Source organism: Mauremys mutica, chromosome 16 (assembly GCF_020497125.1).
Source record: "Mauremys mutica isolate MM-2020 ecotype Southern chromosome 16, ASM2049712v1, whole genome shotgun sequence".
Taxonomy (NCBI): Eukaryota; Metazoa; Chordata; order Testudines; family Geoemydidae; genus Mauremys; species Mauremys mutica.
In genome coordinates this window covers 7507209-7529328 of record NC_059087.1, presented here as the reverse complement: position 1 = coordinate 7529328, position 22120 = coordinate 7507209, and the positions used below count along the sequence as shown (strand labels likewise).

General features: G+C 39.3%; 1 protein-coding gene across 1 annotated transcript; it reads right to left on the bottom strand.

Annotated features, from left to right (window-relative positions):
* Positions 1 to 1107: 1107 nt before the first annotated feature.
* On the bottom strand, positions 1108 to 21660 carry ANAPC5 (anaphase promoting complex subunit 5). Its single transcript, XM_044989720.1, has 17 exons — positions 21330 to 21660; positions 20277 to 20356; positions 19596 to 19705; positions 18941 to 19136; positions 17169 to 17235; positions 15923 to 16024; positions 12184 to 12374; positions 11158 to 11239; positions 9779 to 9868; positions 8642 to 8823; positions 7815 to 7950; positions 7492 to 7566; positions 4879 to 5000; positions 3920 to 4027; positions 2773 to 2920; positions 1988 to 2150; positions 1108 to 1457 (listed from the first exon to the last, which is right to left on the bottom strand). The coding sequence occupies exons 1-17, from the start codon at positions 21531 to 21533 to the stop codon at positions 1243 to 1245; spliced, it is 2271 nt and encodes a 756-aa protein (XP_044845655.1). The 5' UTR covers positions 21534 to 21660; the 3' UTR covers positions 1108 to 1242.
* Positions 21661 to 22120: the final 460 nt, after the last annotated feature.

Genomic DNA, 22120 nt, shown 5'->3' with positions numbered 1-22120 from the left:
TGAAACACTTAGTTATCTGCCAACATCCACAGCATGATGTAAACTAAAAGGTGTGAAGCAATACTAAGCTACACTTATTCGACCTCCCTTAAAATCTCATCTATACCAAATAAATCACAGTAACTCCACTGAAATCGGTAGATTTAGTTTTCATCTTGTTTGCACCAGTTAACAATAACTACCGCTTAATCTAGCACTTTTCATCTGTAGATCTCAAAGTGCTTTACAGGAGCAAAAAGTATCCCACTGAGGCACAGTGACGTGAAACAACTTACCCCGACGGGCCAAGAATAGGACTCAGAATTTCCTGAATCTCTATCCTCTGGACTCAGACTGCCTCCCAATGTGTGTGTGTCTATAAATACTATACACAAACTATATAAGCATTAAAAAGTTTTCTTCTAAGGATGGATCCAACGATAGGTGAATTGAGCCCTAAGTTAGCAGTTGTCCTCATTTATCGATACATAAATCAGAGTGAGTAAAGTGCACACACACACACCCATGAAACACACTAATTAATGCATCTGCAATAAAAACGTTTAAGCTGATATAGGTTTCCCCACTGCACCAAATTAATCTACCATGTTTTACTTTCTTTGCACATAGATGTGTCTGTTTAGCACAATAGAGAGGGCAAGCAGTGGGACAAAGGTCCTGCATCAATAGGATTCTATTTCTTTCCTTTCTGCTAATATAATCTCTAGAAATAGTGCCTGCAAACATATTAAAGGCAAAGACACGTTTTAAATGAAATTCTACATTCAAAGAAATACCAGTTATTTTAGGTTAGCAGAAAAGCATCTTTTGTCTGTAATTTCTACTCTAATATCTCCATGCTGTTTTGCATTTACCAGCGTGAACATCTCATTAGTTATATCAGGAATTATTTGCATCACTACACCTCCCCCCTCCACACATACACACCCTTTCCTGCCAATACCTCTTAGTGTTGGTCCTAGCATAAAAATCTGTGAACTGCAGGCATTTTCTTCAAAAATCTGATTCCTATTTTGTGACTACAGAAGATGACTACTCATTTACAGAATAAAATGAGGTGTGTGCAAACATCTGCTTTCCACAAATCATTACAAGTAAAAAACAAAGTTTTCTAAACAGAAGAACATAGTTTATTGGTAATTATTTCCAAACAGTGATGACTGAACATAATGAAGACATTAACAAAAAGGGGGCGGGGGGAGGGGGCAGCAGGAAAAGAGGGAAGCCTCAGCTTTAAACACTTCACTTGAAGGCATTAATTAACGGAACACCGTGAGCAGGCAGCTCCTGGTGCACTTGACGGAATAGCATGGCACATTTGTTTCTTTCTTGAACCTTTCCCAGGGTGTGGAAGAGTCGGGCCTGAAAGTAAAGAACGTCTCTGAGCTGCTCTTTGCAGTCCACTTTTGCAAAATAAGTCTTGGCTTCATTTAGGTTCAGGATAGCAGATTCCAGAGCTGTCAAAAGGGTGAGGAAGTCCAACATTTAAAATTGTGTTCATATAAACACCACTTGCAGTACAATCCCACACTAGGGAGGCCCATTATGAATTCATTTTTCAAATTAAAAGCACAGGTTTTAGCAATTTCTAAAATAATTCATGATGTGGGAGAAAACATTTTATTGCATCTTTTGTAAAAATAATGGTCTTGGCAACATGGGCATACAACTACAGCCTCTGCTATTCAAGCTTTGCTGCAGGGTGTGGATGATAAAGTGTGCAGATAAACAAGGTTCTATTGTAAATATTGAGTATTTTCAAGATGGACATTGTTCTTTTGGCCTCAGTGACATTGAGAGTCCAGACTCAGACCCTCCTGCCCCACCCCCAATCTTCCCATTCAATAACACTACCTGTCTTGTTTTTGTTTTGATTTTATTACCAATGATAATATATCTCTGTATATTAAAATTCAAATATCTAAATTGGATTGTAGCTCATTCAAAGCTGAGAAGTATAAATGGACATAATTATTCTTCACTCTACCTTCTGCCTTCTTTGGTTGAGAGTAGGAAGCTGCAGAAGCAACTTGACATTTGGCCACCAAGAACATGGCACAGCCTTTGTCCAGTACTGCCCCGTGAGCCAAGATAGGTTCTATTGCCGTATGCAGAATATTCAGCGCTTGTTCAGGAATACCAAGAATTAGCTGAAAGAAAAACATACTTTGCTGGTCTGAAATTGGTGCCCACAGGAAATAGCAGCCACTTCTGGTGAGGCCAACATAAGCCACTCAAATGCCACATCTGTTTTAAAAGGAATTGATAGTCCAGACAAGATTTTTAGCTTCTTCCCATAATGTTCTAATCTGTTTCCATTAACAGAGATGAAGCACTGTGGTGGCGAATGCCAGTAAGAATCTGAATTGATTGGCAGACACTGCCCAGTGTTGACAACGAGGATCCCCATCTGCCCAGAATAAGCAATACGAATGAACTCCATTAACCTGTGTTCTTTTTAAACTCAGCTCATGTCAACAAGTTACGGTACCGCAAAGTCAACAAGATGGCATAAGAAATATCAATTGGAGAAGTGAAGGCAGTGCCAACTTATAACCGCATATTTTATAACATACTGAGTCTAAAAGCCTCAATGACATTCAATTGTTTTTATAAACTTCCTTGAAAGACTTCACATTTTGAAATACATTTCATTCGTTAGACGCAATAACTGAACCCTGACAGGATTATGTTCTTAAATCTAACAGTGATATCCAGATTGATAACATAAATGTTTGATTTGCAGCCTGTGAAAACATGAATCAAACTTACCTGGGAGAAAGCCAAGTTCAGAACAGTTTCAGAGGCCAAGTACTGTAGATGGTATTCTCTAGAAAGAGCGAGAGCTTGAAGCAGGACAGGCAGTGCTATTGTATGACATGAAGATCTCCAGTAAAGCTCTGCTATTGACAGAAGTACACTAACCAAAAAGAGGGGTGAAAAATGTAAAGTGACACAGTTTTGCTGAAAATGTTGAAGTGTTTCCCCAGCACACTAACCTCCAGAGAACAAGCAAGTGGATGTCAATTATTTATCCCTAATAGTACACTCTCATTTATTCTTAATAAGTTAAAATATCACATGCACAATAAATCTGAAGTTCATCCTTAAAAGGGATTCCACCAATTACCACGAATAAAATACTATTGTGATAAGTGACACTGACGATTATGATGACACAGAGTAGAGAGAAAACATCTCCCAGTTTATTTTAGGCACAGTTGGTTTGTGTGGCTCTTTCACTCAACAGGGAAACTAATCCACCCCACCCACCTTTTTTTTTTTTTTTTTTAAAAGGAAATTGTGGTTGCAAAACATCCACTCAGGGCAGATTTAGTACTTGAAACTACTTTGAATTTAGTTTTGAAAAGACTTCTAAATTTCAGCTTCACAGTATCCTTTATATCAATTTTTAAATTTTGTTATAAAAAAAACACCCTGCAAACAAACCACCCATACCCCACACATGCCATAGGAAAAAACAACAACTCCCCCCTGGAAAAAAAAACCTAACGTTGAATTTTCACACTGTCCATGAAGAATTCAATTCATACATCCACTTTGATAATGGAAGTTTACCTGCTAAAACTCAGTTTGTTGAGTGCAAACATGTGTAGTTAGGGGCCATTCCAAATGACTTTCTTTTAAAACAGTGTTGGTACCAGCAAGTTCATTTACCTCAGCAAGTGAAAGCACTTTCGTATTGCCATGGTATTGTTTCATCTTATCACCACCCAAAGTTTTACATTTAATAAATTCTTCTATACTACATTTAATAAATCAGAATATTTTCTTATCCAAATGGTGGATAAACTACAAATTAGCAAAGAAATACAGAACAGATTGTGACTATTGATGTTAATTAGTGTAAAGTAGCTTTAATAATTTAAGGAAATCTCTGGAAATTAACTGTTCTTACCTAATCACCATCTCAGTGTTTTTTATATTTTGGCAGTGGATCAACAGTTTCTGCAAAAGTTTATGCGCCTCTGACATTTGATTCTGAGCTTTCAATACAATGGCTTTTCTATAATAAAAAGAATTTCATTACCAGATGATAATATTTTAGACGCAATCCTTCACTTGGATGCAATGGAAAAGCACACTTGTGTTTTGTGTACTCAGCTTCTACACTTGTAAAACTGCTTTCTACCCAAATGCATAAAATTATAACCAGAGCCTGGTGGGGATGTTCCGTTAATAACATGTAACTTTTATATCGCACTTTTCATCCACAGATCTCAAAGCACTTTATAAGGGAAGGGAAGTATTCCCCCATTCTACAGATGGGGTAACAGCCAGAAATGAAGCAACTTGCCCATGGTCACACTGTAGGTCAATGGCAAAACCAGGAATAGGCCCCAACTCTCCTAATTGTTTTATATAAATTCTGTATTGCAACTAGCTCCTGGGATAGCCACAGTGAACAGATTTCAAAATAAATAGATTAATGCATTCTCTGAGAGCAAGAGATCTATAGTCATAGAATAATTTATAAATTTAGGGCTTAAATGCTTTATAGCCATTAAAATAACCCCAGGGAGGTGGGTAAAATGGATTATACCAAGATCATTGTTTTAGGATAATTATGGCAGAGTTAAGGAAGAAGTATCAGAGGGGTAGCCGTGTTAGTCTGGTTCTGTAGAAGCAGCAAAGAATCCTGTGGCACCTTATAGACTAACAGACGTTTTGCAGCATGAGCTTTCGTGGGTGAATACCCACTTCTTCGGATGCAAGGAAGAAGGAAACATTACTGTAGTTCACTGAAGAAAGGTACGCCGAGACAAATAATGTATTATCTCAAGCAAGCACCTTATTCCATCTTTATTTCAGTGGGATATTATTGCAAGATTTTTCTGTAGATTGATGGTTTCTTACCTGTACACGCCTTCGATGCTATTAAGTGCTGTAATTCCTGCCACAAGAGAATCGGCAACATGGTACTTCCCATCGTTCATAGCTCTATCAAACTGTATTTTCTGATCAAACAGCATCCACAGCTAAACCAAGAGTGTACAGAAATAAGTTTTAAGAAGAAATGGTGAATGTTCATTTTGTGATTCAAAGTTAAATCAACAGATATTAATCCCAGTTAGCTCACGCAATTAACTCAAAAAAATTAATCGTGATTAAAAATGTTAATTGCAATTAATCGCAGTTTTAATTGCGCTGTTAAACAATACAATACCAATTTAAATTTATTAAATAGTTTGGTCATTTTTCTACATTTTTATATATATTGTATTCTGTGTTGTAATTGAAATCAAAGTGTGTATTTTTTATTACAAATATTTGTAATGTAAAAATGATAAGAAATAGTATTTTTCAATTCACCTCATACAAATACTATAGTACAATCTCTTTGTCATGAAAGTGCAACTTACAAACATAGATTTTTGTTACATAACTGCACTCAAAACCAAAACAATGTAAAATTTCAGAGCCTACAAGTCCACTCAGTCCTACTTCTTGTTCAGCCGATCGCTCAGACAAACAAGTTTGTTTACATTTACAGGCGATAATGCTGCCTGCTTCTTATTTACAATGTCACCAGAAAGTGAGAACAGACATTTGCATGGCACTTTTGTAGCTGGCATTACAAGGTATTTACGTGCCAGGTATGCTAAACATTCGTATGCCCCTTCATGCTTTGGTCACCATTCCAGAGGACATGCTTCCATGCTGATGATGCTCATTAAAAAAATAATGTATTAATTAAATTTCTGACTGAACTCCTTGGGGGAGAACTGTATATCTCTTGCTCTGTTTTACCTGCATATTGCCATATATTTCATGTTATAGCAGTCTTGGATGATGACCCAGCACACGTTCATTTTAAGAACGCTTTCACTGAAGATTTCACAAAACGCAAAGAAAGTACCAATGTGAGATTTCTAAAGATAGCTACAGCACTCAACCCAAGGCTTAAGAATCTGAAGTACCTCCCAAAATCTTAGAGGGACGAGGTGTGGAGCACGTTTTTCAGAAGTCACACTCCAATGCAGAAACTACAGAAACCGAACCACCAAAAAAAGAAAATCAACCTTCTGCTGGTGGCATCTGACTCAGATAATGAAAACGAACCTGCATCAGTCCGCACTGCTTTGGATTGTTATTGTACAGAACCCAGCATCAGCATGGATGCATGTCATTTGGAATGATGGTTGAAGCATGAAGGGACATATGACTCTTTAGTGCATCTGGCACGTAAGTATCTTGCGATGCCAGCTACAACAGTGACATGAGAACGTCTGTTCTCACTTCCATGTGACATTATAAACAAGAAGCAGGCAACATTATCTCCTGCAAATGTAAACAAACCTGTTTGTCTGAGCGATTGGGTGAAAAGAAGTAGTACTGAGTGGACTTGCAGGCTCTAAAATTGTAGATCGTTTTATTTTTGAATGCAGTTTTTTGTACATAATTCTACATTTGTAAGTTCAACTTTCATGATAAAGAGATTGCACTACTGTACTTGTATTAGGTGAATTGAAAAATACTATTTCTTCTGTTTTTTACAGTGCAAATACTTGTAATAAAAAATAAAGATAAAGTAATCACTGTACACTTTATATTCTGTGTTGTAATTGAAATCAATATATTTGAAGATGTAAAAAACATCCACAAGTTTTGAAATAAATGGTATTCTATTATTGTTTAATCGTGCAATTAATTTTTTTAATTGCTTGACAGCCCTAACATTAAAGCATGCTATTTACAGACATAACTGACTATACTCCTGTTTATTAAAATAAGTTGTCCGAGTTTATTGGCTGTAACACATTGTATCAATAAACAACTTCAGCAGACATGTCTAGGTCTACTAAAGAAAAATGGCAAAAGAACCCCAACAAAGCTTACAGGATCACATTTAAAATAAAATTATTTCCTCTAGTTATGTCCTGAATAATTGTTTTTGGGCAGTATGGCTCCCTTTGTAACACAGAAAAGGAAAGATTGGAAAAAATAAGTTTGCTGGATCTAGAAAGCCTTAAAATGACATAGATGCTGTCCTACAGATTTACTCCATTAGGGTGTTTCCCAGTGCCACACAAATCACAGCCCCTTCTCTTAGCTCAGAGTACTTGTATAGCATTTTGAACTTCAAAGCACTTTACAAACATTTCATCCCGATAACGCCCTCAGAGGGCGTTAAATATGATATAGCTAGCAGTAAAGGTAAGCTGCACAGAAGGAACAGAGGGCATGGAAGGAAAATCCAAATAGCTCTTCATTCTGGAGGCACTAATGAGATAACTTTCTCAAGTTTCCAACTGTGGTGCATAATGTTTTAATGGCTTCTGACTTTAGTGGGAAAAGCTAAAACTTTTTGCACAGTGACCAGATGTACATGAAACCAATTCAGATTTTCTAATGAAAACACATTTTATACAGGTACAGTAGGAATTAAGAAAATCAGATCTTATCCCCAACATATAACTCTGTCACGTGAATGTGTATTTTCTCTATGCAATAAAAGCCACACGTTACCTGTGCATGCTGACTACTGGGAGGGAATCTCTCTTTTAAATGTTTCAATATTTCTGAAGCAGCAGCAAAGCATCCCTACAACACAAGAACAGGAGTATGATGAGCAAGTAATAGTGCAAGCACTATTTTCCTTTCCTTAATTTCGTCTCTGTACTATGAGACACAAACAACTGTTAAGAGGAGAAACTAAATTTCCCTCACCTGCCAAAATGTTGATCAGAACCACACATGCACACAATTCATCAAAAAAAGCCACTTTTTAATCACGGGCCTTTGAATCTTCACCCACATGATTTTTTTGTGCAACTCAATGTAAGCCTCACCTGTTCTGCGTGTAGCTCAGCCAGGTGACACAATACTACAGCAAAAGATTCCGTGTTATTCTGCTGAACACCCACATTTACAGCTTCTAGACTGTTCATGCTCAGCAACATCTGGGCTTGCTGAAGTGCCATGGTGCTACAGTGAGAAGAGCTTCATTTACTTTCATGCAACAAACATCAGAGATTTCTAATCTACACTCCAAAAGTCATGATAAATTGCCACAGATTGCTTCTCCGGCCTTCTAGCTTTACAGTTTCCCCCCTTTTTGTTGTAAGCAACTGCTACCCAGGACCTCCCCACTGTGCCAGCACATCGAGTGCTCATGAACAAGGCATCAACCCAGCTAAGAGCTGAACACAGTTTCTATAAGGTGATGTTGAGGATGGGTAAATAGAGAGATTAAAACTTTGTTCTATTTACAGATATAACATAGGGACTAAAATCTCTCCTATAGACTGTATATAAGAGGTAGTCGTGTTAGTCTGCATCCACAAAAACAACGAGGAGTCCGGTGGCACCTTAAAGACTAACAGATTTATTTGGGCATAAGCTTTCATGGGTAAAAAACCTCATTTCGTCCGCTGAAATAAATCTGTTAGACTTTAAGGTGCCACCAGACTCGTCGTTGTTCCTCCAGACTGTGTTTTAAATGAGCCGAACTAGGAAAACAAAAATTCCCCCAACACCTCCTGAATAATAGCCTATACACTTGGTTTCAGCACATTAAACAGATGCAGTTGCTTGTGCACTTCTACGACTGATAGTAAAGGCATTGCTTGCAACATTTACAACATATATAAAAACAAAGTTTGATGAGAGAAAATACCTGCGACCATAGAGTCTCCAAATGGCAGTTTTCTGTGCTATACTAATATCAATGAGCTCTGACAAGCTATGTTTCCAGTGCAACAGATCAGAGTCCTTTAAAGCATCCATTAGCTTGTTAGCAGTCTTTCCTGCAAAAGCTCTTTGCTGAACCAGGGACTGTATTCCCAGGGAAGCTAGATACTAAGGAGAGGGAAATCAAAACAAACATATTAAACATATACATGCTACAACTAAGCAGGAAGCACAAACTATCAAAATTCCCACCTAAAAAAACAAGTTATTATTCAGTACAGATGACAAAATGCCGCTACGGGGATTTCTTCATATACATAGTTAATAATACCACCTTGTAAAGGGATGGAAGGGGAATCTGTAGTTTCCCCACCCCACAGTCCTGCGGCTGGGAAGCTGGTGTTTACATCTGAGTCACTCCAATGATAAAGTACTCACACGCACACTTGTGCACACACACAGAACTTTCTGCTTTTCCCCTGACACTCCCTCAAAAAATACAATTTCCACCTTCCAGGGCTCATACACCATCTACACAATTAGTTCCCAATCCTTTGTCGTATGCACCCCACCTAACTCCTCACCCCAACCCAGTTTTCCCCATGACTTTTACTTCCTCACCCCCAGCAATCTAGTGGCTGGGTTCTCTATTTGTTCTTGGGTACCAGAGGGTAGCCCTCTCTCTAAATAATCTAACGTCTGCTCTCAGCTTCCCCAACGTGAGCTACACTATTCCTTCTAGTGCAGCTCGTTCTCTTATCTCGAACAGAAAAACTAGAGAGCGAGAGAGCGCCACACTCTAACAGCCAGGAGACGGGGAGGAAGCTGGCATGAGACTTGCTGAGAGAGGGCTGCCCTGCAAGACCAAGCAGCTGGGACAGGGAGAAATGGGGGTGAAAGCCAAAGATCCCTATGGGAGCAAGTCCACTGTGGTTTTTAATTTAATTATGTTTTTAAAAGAAAGAAAAAGGCAGATTTTGTAATCTAAAATAGATCGGGTAAATCTCAGCTATACATATTCATAAGATCAGCAAAAAGAAAAGCTACAGATCATACATTATATGTGAGTGCACACACCCTCTTCTCCTTGTCCTAGAATAAAATTGAGGGCTGAGAGACTTACTGGCAATCCAAAATGTACAGCTTTTTTCACAGAGTGTTCTAACAGGACACAGCTATCTGATCTCTTCTGCTCCAAAATGTACAGCCAACTCTGGTATGGGAACAAGATAAAAAGATCATTGCAAAGGCATGATGTAAAATGTCATGTACAACATTTTTGTGCAACCATTAAAAAAAAGAGAGGGGAGGGGACACAAAAACATATGTGGTAACAAAAAAAAACCCCAGACAAACAAACAAAAAACCCCCACAATTGACTATAGAATCAGAGTCCCTCCTATGGAAGGCAGCAGCCCAGGATGCTTCCATGTCAAGTCTGGAATGGTATAGTAAGTTATGCAAGGCACCCATAGGGTTACCTTCCACAGGACTTCTGGGATAACATCCTCTCTCAGCCCAAGAGATAGATTAACTCTCATGGAATGAGCCTTGCTAGAAAGTGGTGCTTTTCACCTTGGACCTATAAGTTTCCTCAATACAGTCTCAAAATCAACAAGACACAGAAGCCTTAGAACCTGCTCTGCTTCTCCAAGGAGAAACAGGTGACCTGTGCCACTTTGAGAGCTCCCTTCAGATACATATGTTAACTCTTCTTCATATCAAGTGGACAACAAGAGCTCTTCTTTCTCTTCTCATGGGTTGAATATAACAAAGTGCTTGAAACTTCCTGAGCCAAAAAGCAGAGCTTAAAACTGAGCCATTATGCTGCAGCGTGTTTGGGAAGGCAGAGGAAGAGGCCTAGTCTATGGCAGTTTATCAAGTGGATCACCCCTCTTAGCAAGAGCACTGTTTACACTGCATAGATTTAGACAGGGACCTCTGCTGAGTGCTCTCTAGGTTGTAAATTAAAAAAAAACCATCACTATAAACACACTCTATTAGTCAGTCTATTATGGACAGGAAAGAACTGAAAAAGAAGTTGCCAAAAAAGGGGGGGAGGGAAGAGAGAGAGAGAGAGAGAAACTAAAATCTTTGCCTTTTTCCTCTTTCTATTGGCTGAGAGCCTTATGCTCACTCTCAGGACAACAGAGGGATACGGGAAAAAAGGTTTTTATAAATTATCTTGAACAAAGTTCTTAAAAGTGCAAAGACTAAACATTCAAAGCATTGTATATGGGTTTAAATGTATGACTCCCACTAAAATCAACCAGAGTTGCACAACTAAAAAAAAAACCCCAAAATCTCTGGATATTTACTGAATCCCTTGATATTTACTGAAAAAATTAAGACCAAAAAAAGTCATCCTGAGGCAGGGAAATAATATTAAAACTACTACCAAACACTAGATATAGCTACAGAAAATGCATCAAAAGTCTAACTGAGTTGAGAGACAGATGGCTAAGACAAAGGCAATGTATCCCCTAAGCATGGCTGCCTTACCAAGCAGTGCTGCAAGCAAACATGATCATTGGACTCCTGTGCAATTCTGATGGCTTCCTGGAGAGCAAGCTCAGCTTGCTGACTATCAACAAATCAAAGATACAGCATATTAATATTCTGGTAACAATGACAAGTAGTAGTATGAAATCTCAAACGTACACTGATCTAAATGATACATATCCCACTCAGAAGTGAACTCCAATTAAACAGTTCAGATGAGAGAGTATTTCCTCACATCCACTTTCTTGTTAGTCTTAAGGCTGATGATATATAAAAGATAGCCCCTACAATTCATGAGAAATTAATTGTAACCTATTACTGGGCCTTAAAGGACATGTATATGTTCAAATATGCTCTGAGATTATTCTGATGAGTGCCATACAAAATACCTGCCTAGGTAGAAAGTGTTTGTACTCATCATCATCTTCCTGACCCACCTCCCATCATCACCAACTGTGATTTGTCCAGTCATGTGGCAATGTATGCAGGCCTACATTACAGGTTTCTTTGGGGGCAGGGACCGCTCTCATTTGTCTGCAGAACACCACGCATATCTACAGCACTGCAGAAACAATACCCCAACTCCACGAAGAGATTTAAAAAAAATAAATAAACACCTGCAAAGTACTCTCTCCAACTCATCTGATCATTATCTTTGCGAGAGTAATAGGTTGGCAGCTACAGTTGCCCCTGAACATGTATCAGTTATAAATAAGCACCCACACCTTCTGACCTATGTATAGTCGTGGAAGTGCAGCAGGTAAAGATCTAATTCCCTGGGAAACCGTTGTAATTGGACATAAAAAGAACCTTAAATCTTAGTATATTCCAAATGATTCAACTGATCCAAACAAGAAGACCAAATGGATGTTAAAATCAAATCAAGATTCAAGGATAGTTACAAACACAGCCCATCTGTGCCTGCTCCCCAACTACAGAGTCCTCCTCCCCCTCTCCTTATCTAACTTTCAGAAACAATAGCAGCACAAGGGTTTCTTAACTATGCAGCAAGGTGTATTAACTTACTAATGGCCAAACCGACAATGCAGCGCAGCTAGATTAAGAGCAGCGTATCTCAGACTTCGGCCATAACCTTCATCTCCATTGCTTTTGCTTTCTGCTCCAGTGAGAATCAAACGGTCAAAATAGTGAAGGAGGCTGTGTGTTGAACTGAAGACGTCTTGTACTCTAAGACTATTTAAGTAGCTTAAATAATGCTAAAATTTAAAGCAGAATCAGCTTTAATTAAAACAGAATTGGTAACAATTTTTAGATGTATGTTGTATCTTCTTACTGAGAAAGGTGGCAGTAAGATCTTCTGTGAATGAGAGTGTGTTTAGCAGGAAATATCAATTCAAACAACATGATTTATACAGTTCAGAACTACTGGGATAAAGCTGATCATGTTTCCTTTATATCAAATGACTCTGCTCCAAAATGGAACAAGGAAAGGCTTGCTGACCACAGCTAATATTTTCAACATCTCCCACCAGTCAGTGGTTCTGAGGCATGACCTACAACTCTTACTCATGTGAGACTGCTCACATGGGTAGGGCTACAGGATCAGGCCCAAAACATGTAGTACAGGCCCAGATGGCATTATTCTGTCAAATACATTTCACTTTCAGAGTTCAAACTTCTTTTAATAACCAGAAATCAGTGTAAGTAATCAATAGCCAGTGCATACTCCATCTAGTACTGATCACCGGTACATTTCTTACATTCACAATGTTTAGAAGCATAACTGTTTCATGTTATTCAAGACAACTTAATGTCAGAAAGACAAGTAAGTCTCAGGCCCCATTTCAAAAAGGAACTTAAACACATGCCTGACTTTTTGCACTTGAGTAGTGCCACTCAAGTCAATGGAACTTGTGCTTGAAGTTGGACACATGTAAGTACTTAACTGAATTATGCTCTGTGTCTTTAAAAGGAGTCCCATCCTAAAATACTATATTAGCATACACAAAGATTGTACAAATCTGTATTAATGTTTTGTATTTCAGTGTACAGTACAGATTATACAAAACAAACAAGAAAGGGGAAAAAATTCATAGTCAGGAGTTGTAGACCAAGCTGGATGAGCACGCATCTCAGAGAGGGGATTAAGAAAAAGCAGAAAGCCCACAATGAGTGGAAGATGGGAGTAATCAGCAAGGAAAGCTACCTTATTGAGGTCAGAACATGTAGGGAGAAAGTGAGAAAGGCCAAAAGCCATGTAGAGTTGGCCCTTGCAAAGGGAATTAAAACCAATAGTAAAAGGTTCTATAGTCATATAAATAAGAAGAAAACCAAGAAAGAAGAAGTGGGACCGCTAAACACGGAGGATGGAGTGGAGGTTAAGGATAATCTAGGCATGGCCCAATATCTAAACAAATACTTTGCCTCAGTCTTTAATGAGGAGTTTAGGGATAATGGTAGGATGACAAAATGGAGGTAGATATTACCACATCCGAGGTAGAAGCCAAACTCGAACAGCTTAATGGGACTAAATCGGAGGGCCCAGATAATCTTCATCCAAGAATATTAAAGGAACTGGCACATGAAATTGCAAGCCCATTAGCAAGAATTTTTAATGAATCTGTAAACTCAGAGGTTGTACCGTAAGACTGGAGAATTGCTAACATAGTTCCTATCTTTAAAAAAGGGAAAAAATGTGATCCGGGCAACTACAGACCTGTTAGTTTGACATCTGTAGTATGCAAGGTCTTAACTACTTTCTCTTTCAAAAAATTTTCAAGGACATTGAGGTCACTGGTACTGGGGACAAAATACAACATGGTTTTACAAAGGTAGATTGTGCCAAACCAACCTGATCTCCTTCTTTGAGAAGGTAACAGATTTTTTTAGACAAAGGAAACACAATAGATTGATTTCAGTAAGGCATTTGATACGGTTCCACATGGGGACTTATTAGCTGAATTGGAAAAGATAGGGATCAATAAGAAAATTGAAAGGTGGATAAGGTACTGGTTAAAGAGGAGACTACAATGGGTTGTACTGAAAGGTGAACTGTCAGACTGGAGGGAGGTTACTAGTGGAGTTCCTCTGGGATCAGTTTTGGGACCAATCTTATTTCAATCTTTTTATTACTGACCTTGGCACAAAAAGTGGGAATGTGCTGATAAAGTCTACGGATGACATGAAGCTGGGAGGTATTGCCAATACAGAGAAGGACCGGGATATCATACAGGAAGATCTGGATGACCTTGTAAACTGGAGTAATAGGATGAAATTTAATAGTGAAAAGTACAAGGTCATGCATTTAGGAATTAATAACAAGAATCATTGTTATAAGCTGGGGATGCATCAGTTGGAAGTAACAGAGGAGGAGAAGGACCTTGGAGTATTGGTTGATCACAGGATGACTATGAGCCGCCAATGTGATATGGCCGTGAAAAAAGCTAATGTGGTCTTGGGATGCATGTGGTGAGGTATTTCCAGTAGAAATAAGGAAATGTTAGTACCATTATACAAGGCACTGGTGAGACCTCATCTGGAATAGTGTGTGCAGTTCTGGTCTCCCATGTTTAAGGATGAATTCAAACTGGAACAGGTACAGAGAAGAGCAGGAGGGATAGCTCAGTGGTTTGAGTATTGGCCTGCTAAACCCAGGGTTGTGAGTTCAATCCTTGAGGGAGCTACTTAGGGATCTGGGGTAAAAATCAGTACTTGGTCCTGCTAGTGAAGGCAGGGGGCTGGACTCAATGACCTTTCGAGGTCCCTTCCAGTTCTAGGAGATGGGTATATCTCCAATTATTATTTATAAGGGCTATTAGGATGATCCGAGGAATGGAAAACCTGTCTTTTGAAAGGAGACTCAAAGAGCTTGGCTTGTTTAGCCTAACCAAAAGAAGGCTGTGGGGAGCTAGGATTGCCCTCTATAAATATATCAGAGGAATTAATACCAGAGAGGGAGAGGAATTATTTAAACTCAGTACCAATGTGGACACAAGAACAAATGGATACAAACTGACCATCAGGGAGTTTAGACTTGAAATTAGACGAAGGTTTCTAACCATCAGAGGAATGAAGTTCTGGAACAGCCTTCCAAGGGGAGTAGTGGGGGCAAAAGACATATCTGCCTTCAAGACTAAGCTTGATAAGTTTAGGGAGGGGATGGTATAGTGGGATAGCCTAATTTTGGCAATTAATTGGTCTTTGACTATTAGCAGTAAATATGCCCAATGGCTTGTGATGGGATATTAGATGGGATCTAAGTTACCACAGAGTAGGATGACCAGATGTCCCAATTTTATAGAGACAGTCCTGATATTTGGGGCTTTTTCTTATATAGGCACTGATTACCCCCCACCCCTTGTCCCGATTTTTCACATTTAGCATCTGGTCTCCCTACTACAGAGAATTGTTTCCTGGGTGTCTGGCTGGTGAGTCTTGTCCACATGCTCAGGGTTTAGCTGATCGCTATATTTGGGGTCAGGAAGGAATTTTCCTCCAGGACAGATTGGCAGAGGCCCTGGGGGTTTTTCGCCTTCCTCTTCAGCGTGGGGCATGGGTCATTTGCTGGAAGATTCTTTGCATCTTGAAGTCTTTAAACCATGATTTGAGGACTTCAATGGCTCAGACACAGGTTTGATACAAGAGTGGGTGGGTAAGATTCTGTGGTCTGCATTGTGCAGGAGGTCAGACTAGATGATCATAATTGTCCCTTCTGACCTTAAAGTCTATGATTCTATGATTAAAGTCTATGAAATAGGAAGAACTGCCCCGTGAGCATGTTGGGTTGAGGGGGAAAGACACTTACTGCTTCAGCAAAGTCTGGATTAAACTTCAGCAAATTGTTCAATTCCTTTTGTAAAAATGCTGGAGTAAGAGCCTTTGTCTCGTCATTCTTTAATAAAGAAGCCTAGAATAAAAGGGTAAATTGTTGTTAAGTAACTAGGAATGGAGCGGTAGAATATTATATAAATAGATGCTAGTCAATTTATTAACTGTATAGCTTCAATTACATAAAATTTCATAAGGGTTATGTCTGCTATCATGTTTAAATGTTGCCAACAGCAATTTTACTCTCAATTAAATTGTAGTATTCACATTTAGAGAGACCACAATCGCGTTGACTAACATGGAAAAACTGCTTTAAGACAGAGATTTCTTCAAGTTTCTCTTTTTGGAGATTGATTATATTGGACTTCTGACGTAAATATATATCTGACTGCTCACAAAAAATTCAGGTAGCTATACAAAAACAAATCATTTATTTGCTTTGGGAAGAATACTGATAAATGGGAAACAAACAAACAAAAATTCCAGTTATTATAGTAATCATAAATTATCACAAGACTCCAGATCTCAGGAAAATTACTGAACATTTTGATTTCTCTTGCTCCATAATATTGTCATTTTATTTGGAGAGATGATTTCTATACACTTGCAGGATACTACACAATAAATTAGTTAAAAATCTAAAATGAAGTCAAAATATGATGCCACTGTAGTTAAATTCATAAATTTGCATAACAGCACAGCAGCAAGACTGTTAACAAAAATTGTACACTAGATGTAGATATAGAATTAAAGAAACCAGTAGCATTTAACAATTACTTAGAGACCTTCAAATATATAAGAAGTACTTTACGCTATTGTACATATTTAATATTGCTACCATGCTTCAGAGGTCTGGTTGTGCTCTTTGTGTGTTTAGTTTCTCTGCATATATTTATTTGCAGGAATGATCAAACAAACAAAGTTTTAAAAAACACATTTTGGAGAAACCAATTGGAAACTACAAATATTCCCGTTGGAAAGCTGATTCTGAAACACTCTTCTCAAGGAATAGAATCATTCCACGACTTATGTGTCCAGTTAAAACTGTTTGAATTTCAAGTACTCACAATGAACTATTCACACACAAGATATAAACCGAGAATTATTCAACAAAATAATTTCTAATTAATCCAAGAAAGTGTGATGTTTGTTGATAATTCATAAACACAGAGGTAAAATTTACATTATGAATTATTTCCCAGCTCTAGTCAGAATTAACATACCTGCTGAGAAAGAAAATATTCTGCTTGCTTCTGGGAGAGAGGCCCACTACAAGATATTTCTTCTTCCCTGTTAAACAAAAAATGATTAGAAATAAAAGCAGTGAAAAAGGAATCAGAAGGCTACAGCTGTGTAGCTTATATTGTAGCTATAATAAAGGGAGATACAAAAATAAGTACATTTTATTAGAGGCCACACACACACACGCACAATTTTAGTTTACAAAGTATTATGGTACATCATCAGTGCTCAACTGGAAGTGTGAAAAGTAACCAGGATTACAGAGATTAAACTTTAATAAAGAATAAAACCTGGCACACGGAAGCCACAATATAGTAGTCAGACACACTATTATACGTTTTAATAGACAAAAGACTAAATACAGTATATAGATATGTCTGAAGAAAAACAGACATACCACCTTGATGTCTCAACTGGTAATGAGACCATGGCTGAATTTTAATCTTCAGTCAGCAGAGACTATGAGCAACGTGAGCAATGTTCATGATCATCTGAAGGAAGCTGATCACACAGAGGATCATGGTACTCTGCATAGTAAGATTAGTTCCAGAAAGCAACTGCTTTGCTAGAAACAGAACCTTGTTCAAAGGGAAAACAGAAATATACAACAAAAAGTAAAACTCTGAGGACAATTAGCTAGATTCCCAGCCATCAGGAAGGCACAGAAAAGCTCAGGGACACAGAAGAGTCCAACTTCTGAAAATACAATTTAATGTGTATATGAAAACTACTTTTATTTAAAGATCATGTTGAAAGAAAAAAAGTCACTTTTACTGCATTAAAATCTTCATTTTTAGCATTAATAATACTATTAAGAGGGGACATACAAAATCAAAAGTGCTAAGTGAAGGGAGAGAAAGTGGCACCGCCATCTTATACAGTGGTACTGTACTTAATTGAATATAGAATTATTGCAGATTTTTTAATTGCAGTTTAGAAATACTGCCACATGGTGGCACCAAAGAAACCGAGTGGCCATCCCAGCACTAAATGTAAAAAAAAAAGTTTATCTTGCTCTCTGCAAAAACCGACCATGACCCATCCTCTTCATGATTGAATTCACCATTAATGAAGGGTGCCATTATAGAAAGATGAGAGTACAGTATCAAATTCCCATCTACCTCCTTTCATGCCATAATATAAAGCAAGCCACCCCACAATAAACAGCTGGACCATGAGATGTTCCATCCAAGCAAACTGTTCCATAGGGTTTTTGGAGATGGCTGAGGTTAGCTTCTAAGAATGATGAAGGGATGGAAAAGACGGTTGATTTTTCTAGTTTTGTTTTTTTAAGATGGCTGGCTGAGTTCCTATTTGATCTATCATTTTAATGCTGCTGGGAGTTTTGTTGTACTACTAATTATACGTTAAGAGTACCTAGAACCTTGTATAATGTCTTTTTATTATTTTAATCTAAATAAATAAAAACATAGTAATTGAAAATTGCTTTCTGGAACCTGTAGTCTAGATAGGAGGTTATGCCTCCACACTGAAGATCAAAGCAGTTGCAATCTGCTCTACTACCCGAGTTAGAATCCCAAAGGCTGTGCCTGCCTAGTTACCTGTGATAACACATGCATAAGGTTTATCATGATATTAACAAAGGTAGGATACTTCTTTAATGTGAGTGTGTCCTTTGTTTGGTCAAAGTTTTGAATCCCTGTTTTGACATGTAAAGAGGAATTTTTAATACGATTAGTGTGGAAGACTCTCTAGAAAGTGGAAAGACTTTACAGAAATCAATAATAATTACCTCAGAGGTACATCGAGTTCTTCTTTTTCCATTTTCCCTTCGAGTTCTTCAGTATTTGTCAGCTCCATATCGGTCTCATCAATTCCAGTTTTTTTCTCATCATTCTGATAGTACTGTTGAAGTGCAGTGTAAAGTTTATAGACCTGACTGAAAGAAAGCTTGTTGTATGCCAAGATCATGTGGCGCAGAAATAAACCTATACAAGGAAAATATTTGTTACATTTGAGCACAGAGAAAGATAGCTAGTTGTGGTGCCTAGTAGTTTTAGATCAGAGACTGAAAGTCAGTATTCCTGGTTCCAGCACTAACTGGGAATGTAAACTTGCATTTCACTTCACCTCGGTGTCTCAGTATACCAATCTATAAAAGTGGCCCAATAATTCTCACTGTCTCTCAGGTACATTGTCAAGTTTACTTTAGGGCCCAATTCCACAGGTAATCTGATCACAGAACGCCTATTAAGACCAATGAGAACTGCTAATGGCATTGCAATGTGAAACATTTTTGAACAGATGCATTCTTTGTATACGGTTTTATACAAAGACTGAGTATTTGTCTTAAGTAGTGTACTTGTAATTGTTTTTCAGATATAAAAAGAAAATCTGTATTATGAATGGATTTCCAGGGCAAAACTGAAAGAATATAAAATACTTACCTACTACACTTGTTTTGTGAACTTCTGGTTCTGTCCCAGTAAATGAATCTGAAAGGTCATCAAAAAATTGTTCCATGTCTTTCAACTCCCCTTCTGCCATCAGTTTTATCCTAAACAGGGAAAAGAAGTTTATAGAAATGTTCCCTTCCAATCTTGACCACCAAAATAAATCTCACATGAAAAACTCTTCCTCATTTCAGGTATTGGAAGAATGAGACACAAACCTAAATGAAACCAAATGGTTATTAGTTCACTTATACCAAAAGTGTTTCTAAATTTTTGAACATCTGGAAAAATGATCACCAATCACTTTAAAAAAATAAATTGCATGTGATTATTTTTTCCCATCTGAAAAGGAGAACTGTACAATGAACCAAATCACAACATGTTAAATCATCAAAGTATAGGTTGAGTGGTAGTTACTGTAAGGAAAAAATATGCTGTATGCTACACTTCCTTTCTCTTTTCTTTTTCCTTTCTAGTCTCCAAGGAAATACATTCTCTAAAAATCAACTAAGTTTAAAATATCAGTTATGTTTATGATTTAATCACTTTCTTTGGTAACAATCATATAAATTACAGAAGCTAATAAAAAGGAAAAAAGTGATTAGACAACATGGCCCCATGTCTCTGGTAAAGCAGTATACAATCCCCAGCCAAAGGATAGAGCAAATAAATTACCTTATTTGCACAGAATTTGCTAAGTTAGGACAGGATTCTTCAATAGCCTTATGCAATCGTGACAGCGTCATATCAGGACCCTATACAAAATGATAAATCAATTTTAGAAATCCAAACAGTCAATTTGGACCCACAAAAAACAGCAACTTTGCATCACTATACATATTAATGGCTGTTATAAAGAAGACTGTGATCAATTTTCTCCATGTCAGCTGGAGACAGGACAAGAAGTAATGGCTTAATCTATAGCAAGAGAGATAAAGGTTAGATATCAGGAAAAGCTTTCTATTTTTGAGAACATCTGGAAAGTAGTTAAGCTCTGGAATAGGCTTCCAAGGGAGGCTGTGGAACACTAGTCATTGGAGAATTTTAAGAATAGATTGGATAGACATCTGTCAGCAACGGTTTAGGTTTACTTGGTCCTGCCTCAGCACAGGGGGCTGGACTTGATGACTTCTATGATTCCATAATAATCACAAAAATGTAACGGCCCAGGCACAAAAATCCTTAGCCACCCTTATTACAGTAGCAACATTCACTTGCCCCAGGTGACGAGCAGGGAGAATTGTGAACGCTCTTCTTTATAGGAGGAGGGATAGCTCAGTGGTTTGAGCATTGGCCTGCTAAACCCAGGGTTCAATCCTTGAAGGGGCCACTTAATGATCTGGGGCAAAATCAGTACTTGGTCCTGTTAGTGAAGGCAGGGGGCTGGCCTCAATGACCTTTCAAGGTCCCTTCCAGCTCTAGGAAATAGGATATCTCCATTAATTTATTTATGTTTTATTTATTTATTCTGCAGCAGATTCCCAACCCCAGCCCTTATCTAGTGACAGTCCCTCTCCACCCTCCCTTAGATCCATGAGCAAGATCCACGCTCTAGAAACACTTGCTGCCTTTTTCTCTTGTGGCCCCCGCACTGGTGATGTCCAGACCCCTATTACCTGGAGGCAGCCCAACCCCTTCCACCTGGGGAAGATCCCCCCATCCCCTCCCTACAACCCCTTCCGCTGCCCGCGCCTGCTCCCCTCCTCAGGCGGCCCGTTGCCCCCCGACCTGCAGCAGCGGCAGCAGCAGCCGGTTGAGGCGCCGCCTCTCCAGCAGGCTGAGCTGGGCCCCGGCCCGGCCCAGCTCGCTGAGCAGCACCAGCAGCGCCATCTTGTAGGGGGTGACGCAGTCCTTGATGCCGAACACGTTGGCGTGCACCACCCCGTTGGTCATCATAGGGTTGAAGTAGAGACTCTCGTGCACGCTGGCCATGGCCGAGCCGGGCGAGGGGGGCCCAGGCAGCCACCGCTACCACAGCCCGAGGCTTCAAGAGCCTCCACCAACTCGCCAGAGCGCCATCCCCATCACCCGGGCAACAGGCTTCCCCGCAAAACAGCCAATCGCAGGAGCCGGTCTCAGTCACGTGAGCTCGCAAAGAGCCAACCAGACTCAGCGAGCGAGGCGGCGGTGACGAGGTGCAGGGCTCTGCAATTCCGGCGGGAAACCTGAGCCCGGGCCCGGCGAGAGGCTGCATGAGGGGGCGGGAGTATGGAGGGGGAGACACAGATAGCTGGGCGGCTGTCGGTGAGGCTGGGGGCCCGGGAGAGCGAGTGGGGCGGGGCCCTGGAAGGGGGGAGTGGGGACTTGAGAGAGGGAGGCACATGGGGGCGCGCTGGGCGGAGTGGGGGGGACACTTGGGGATCCCTGAGTGGAGGGGAGGAATCTGGGTGTGGGGAGAGTGTTGGGCAGAGGGGGGCACTCTGGGAGAGGAGAGTGGGAAGTCTGCTGGTGGGTGAGGGGGTCTGAGTAGGTGGAGGGATTGGAGACCTTATTTCACACATCGATAGTTCTCTTTTTTT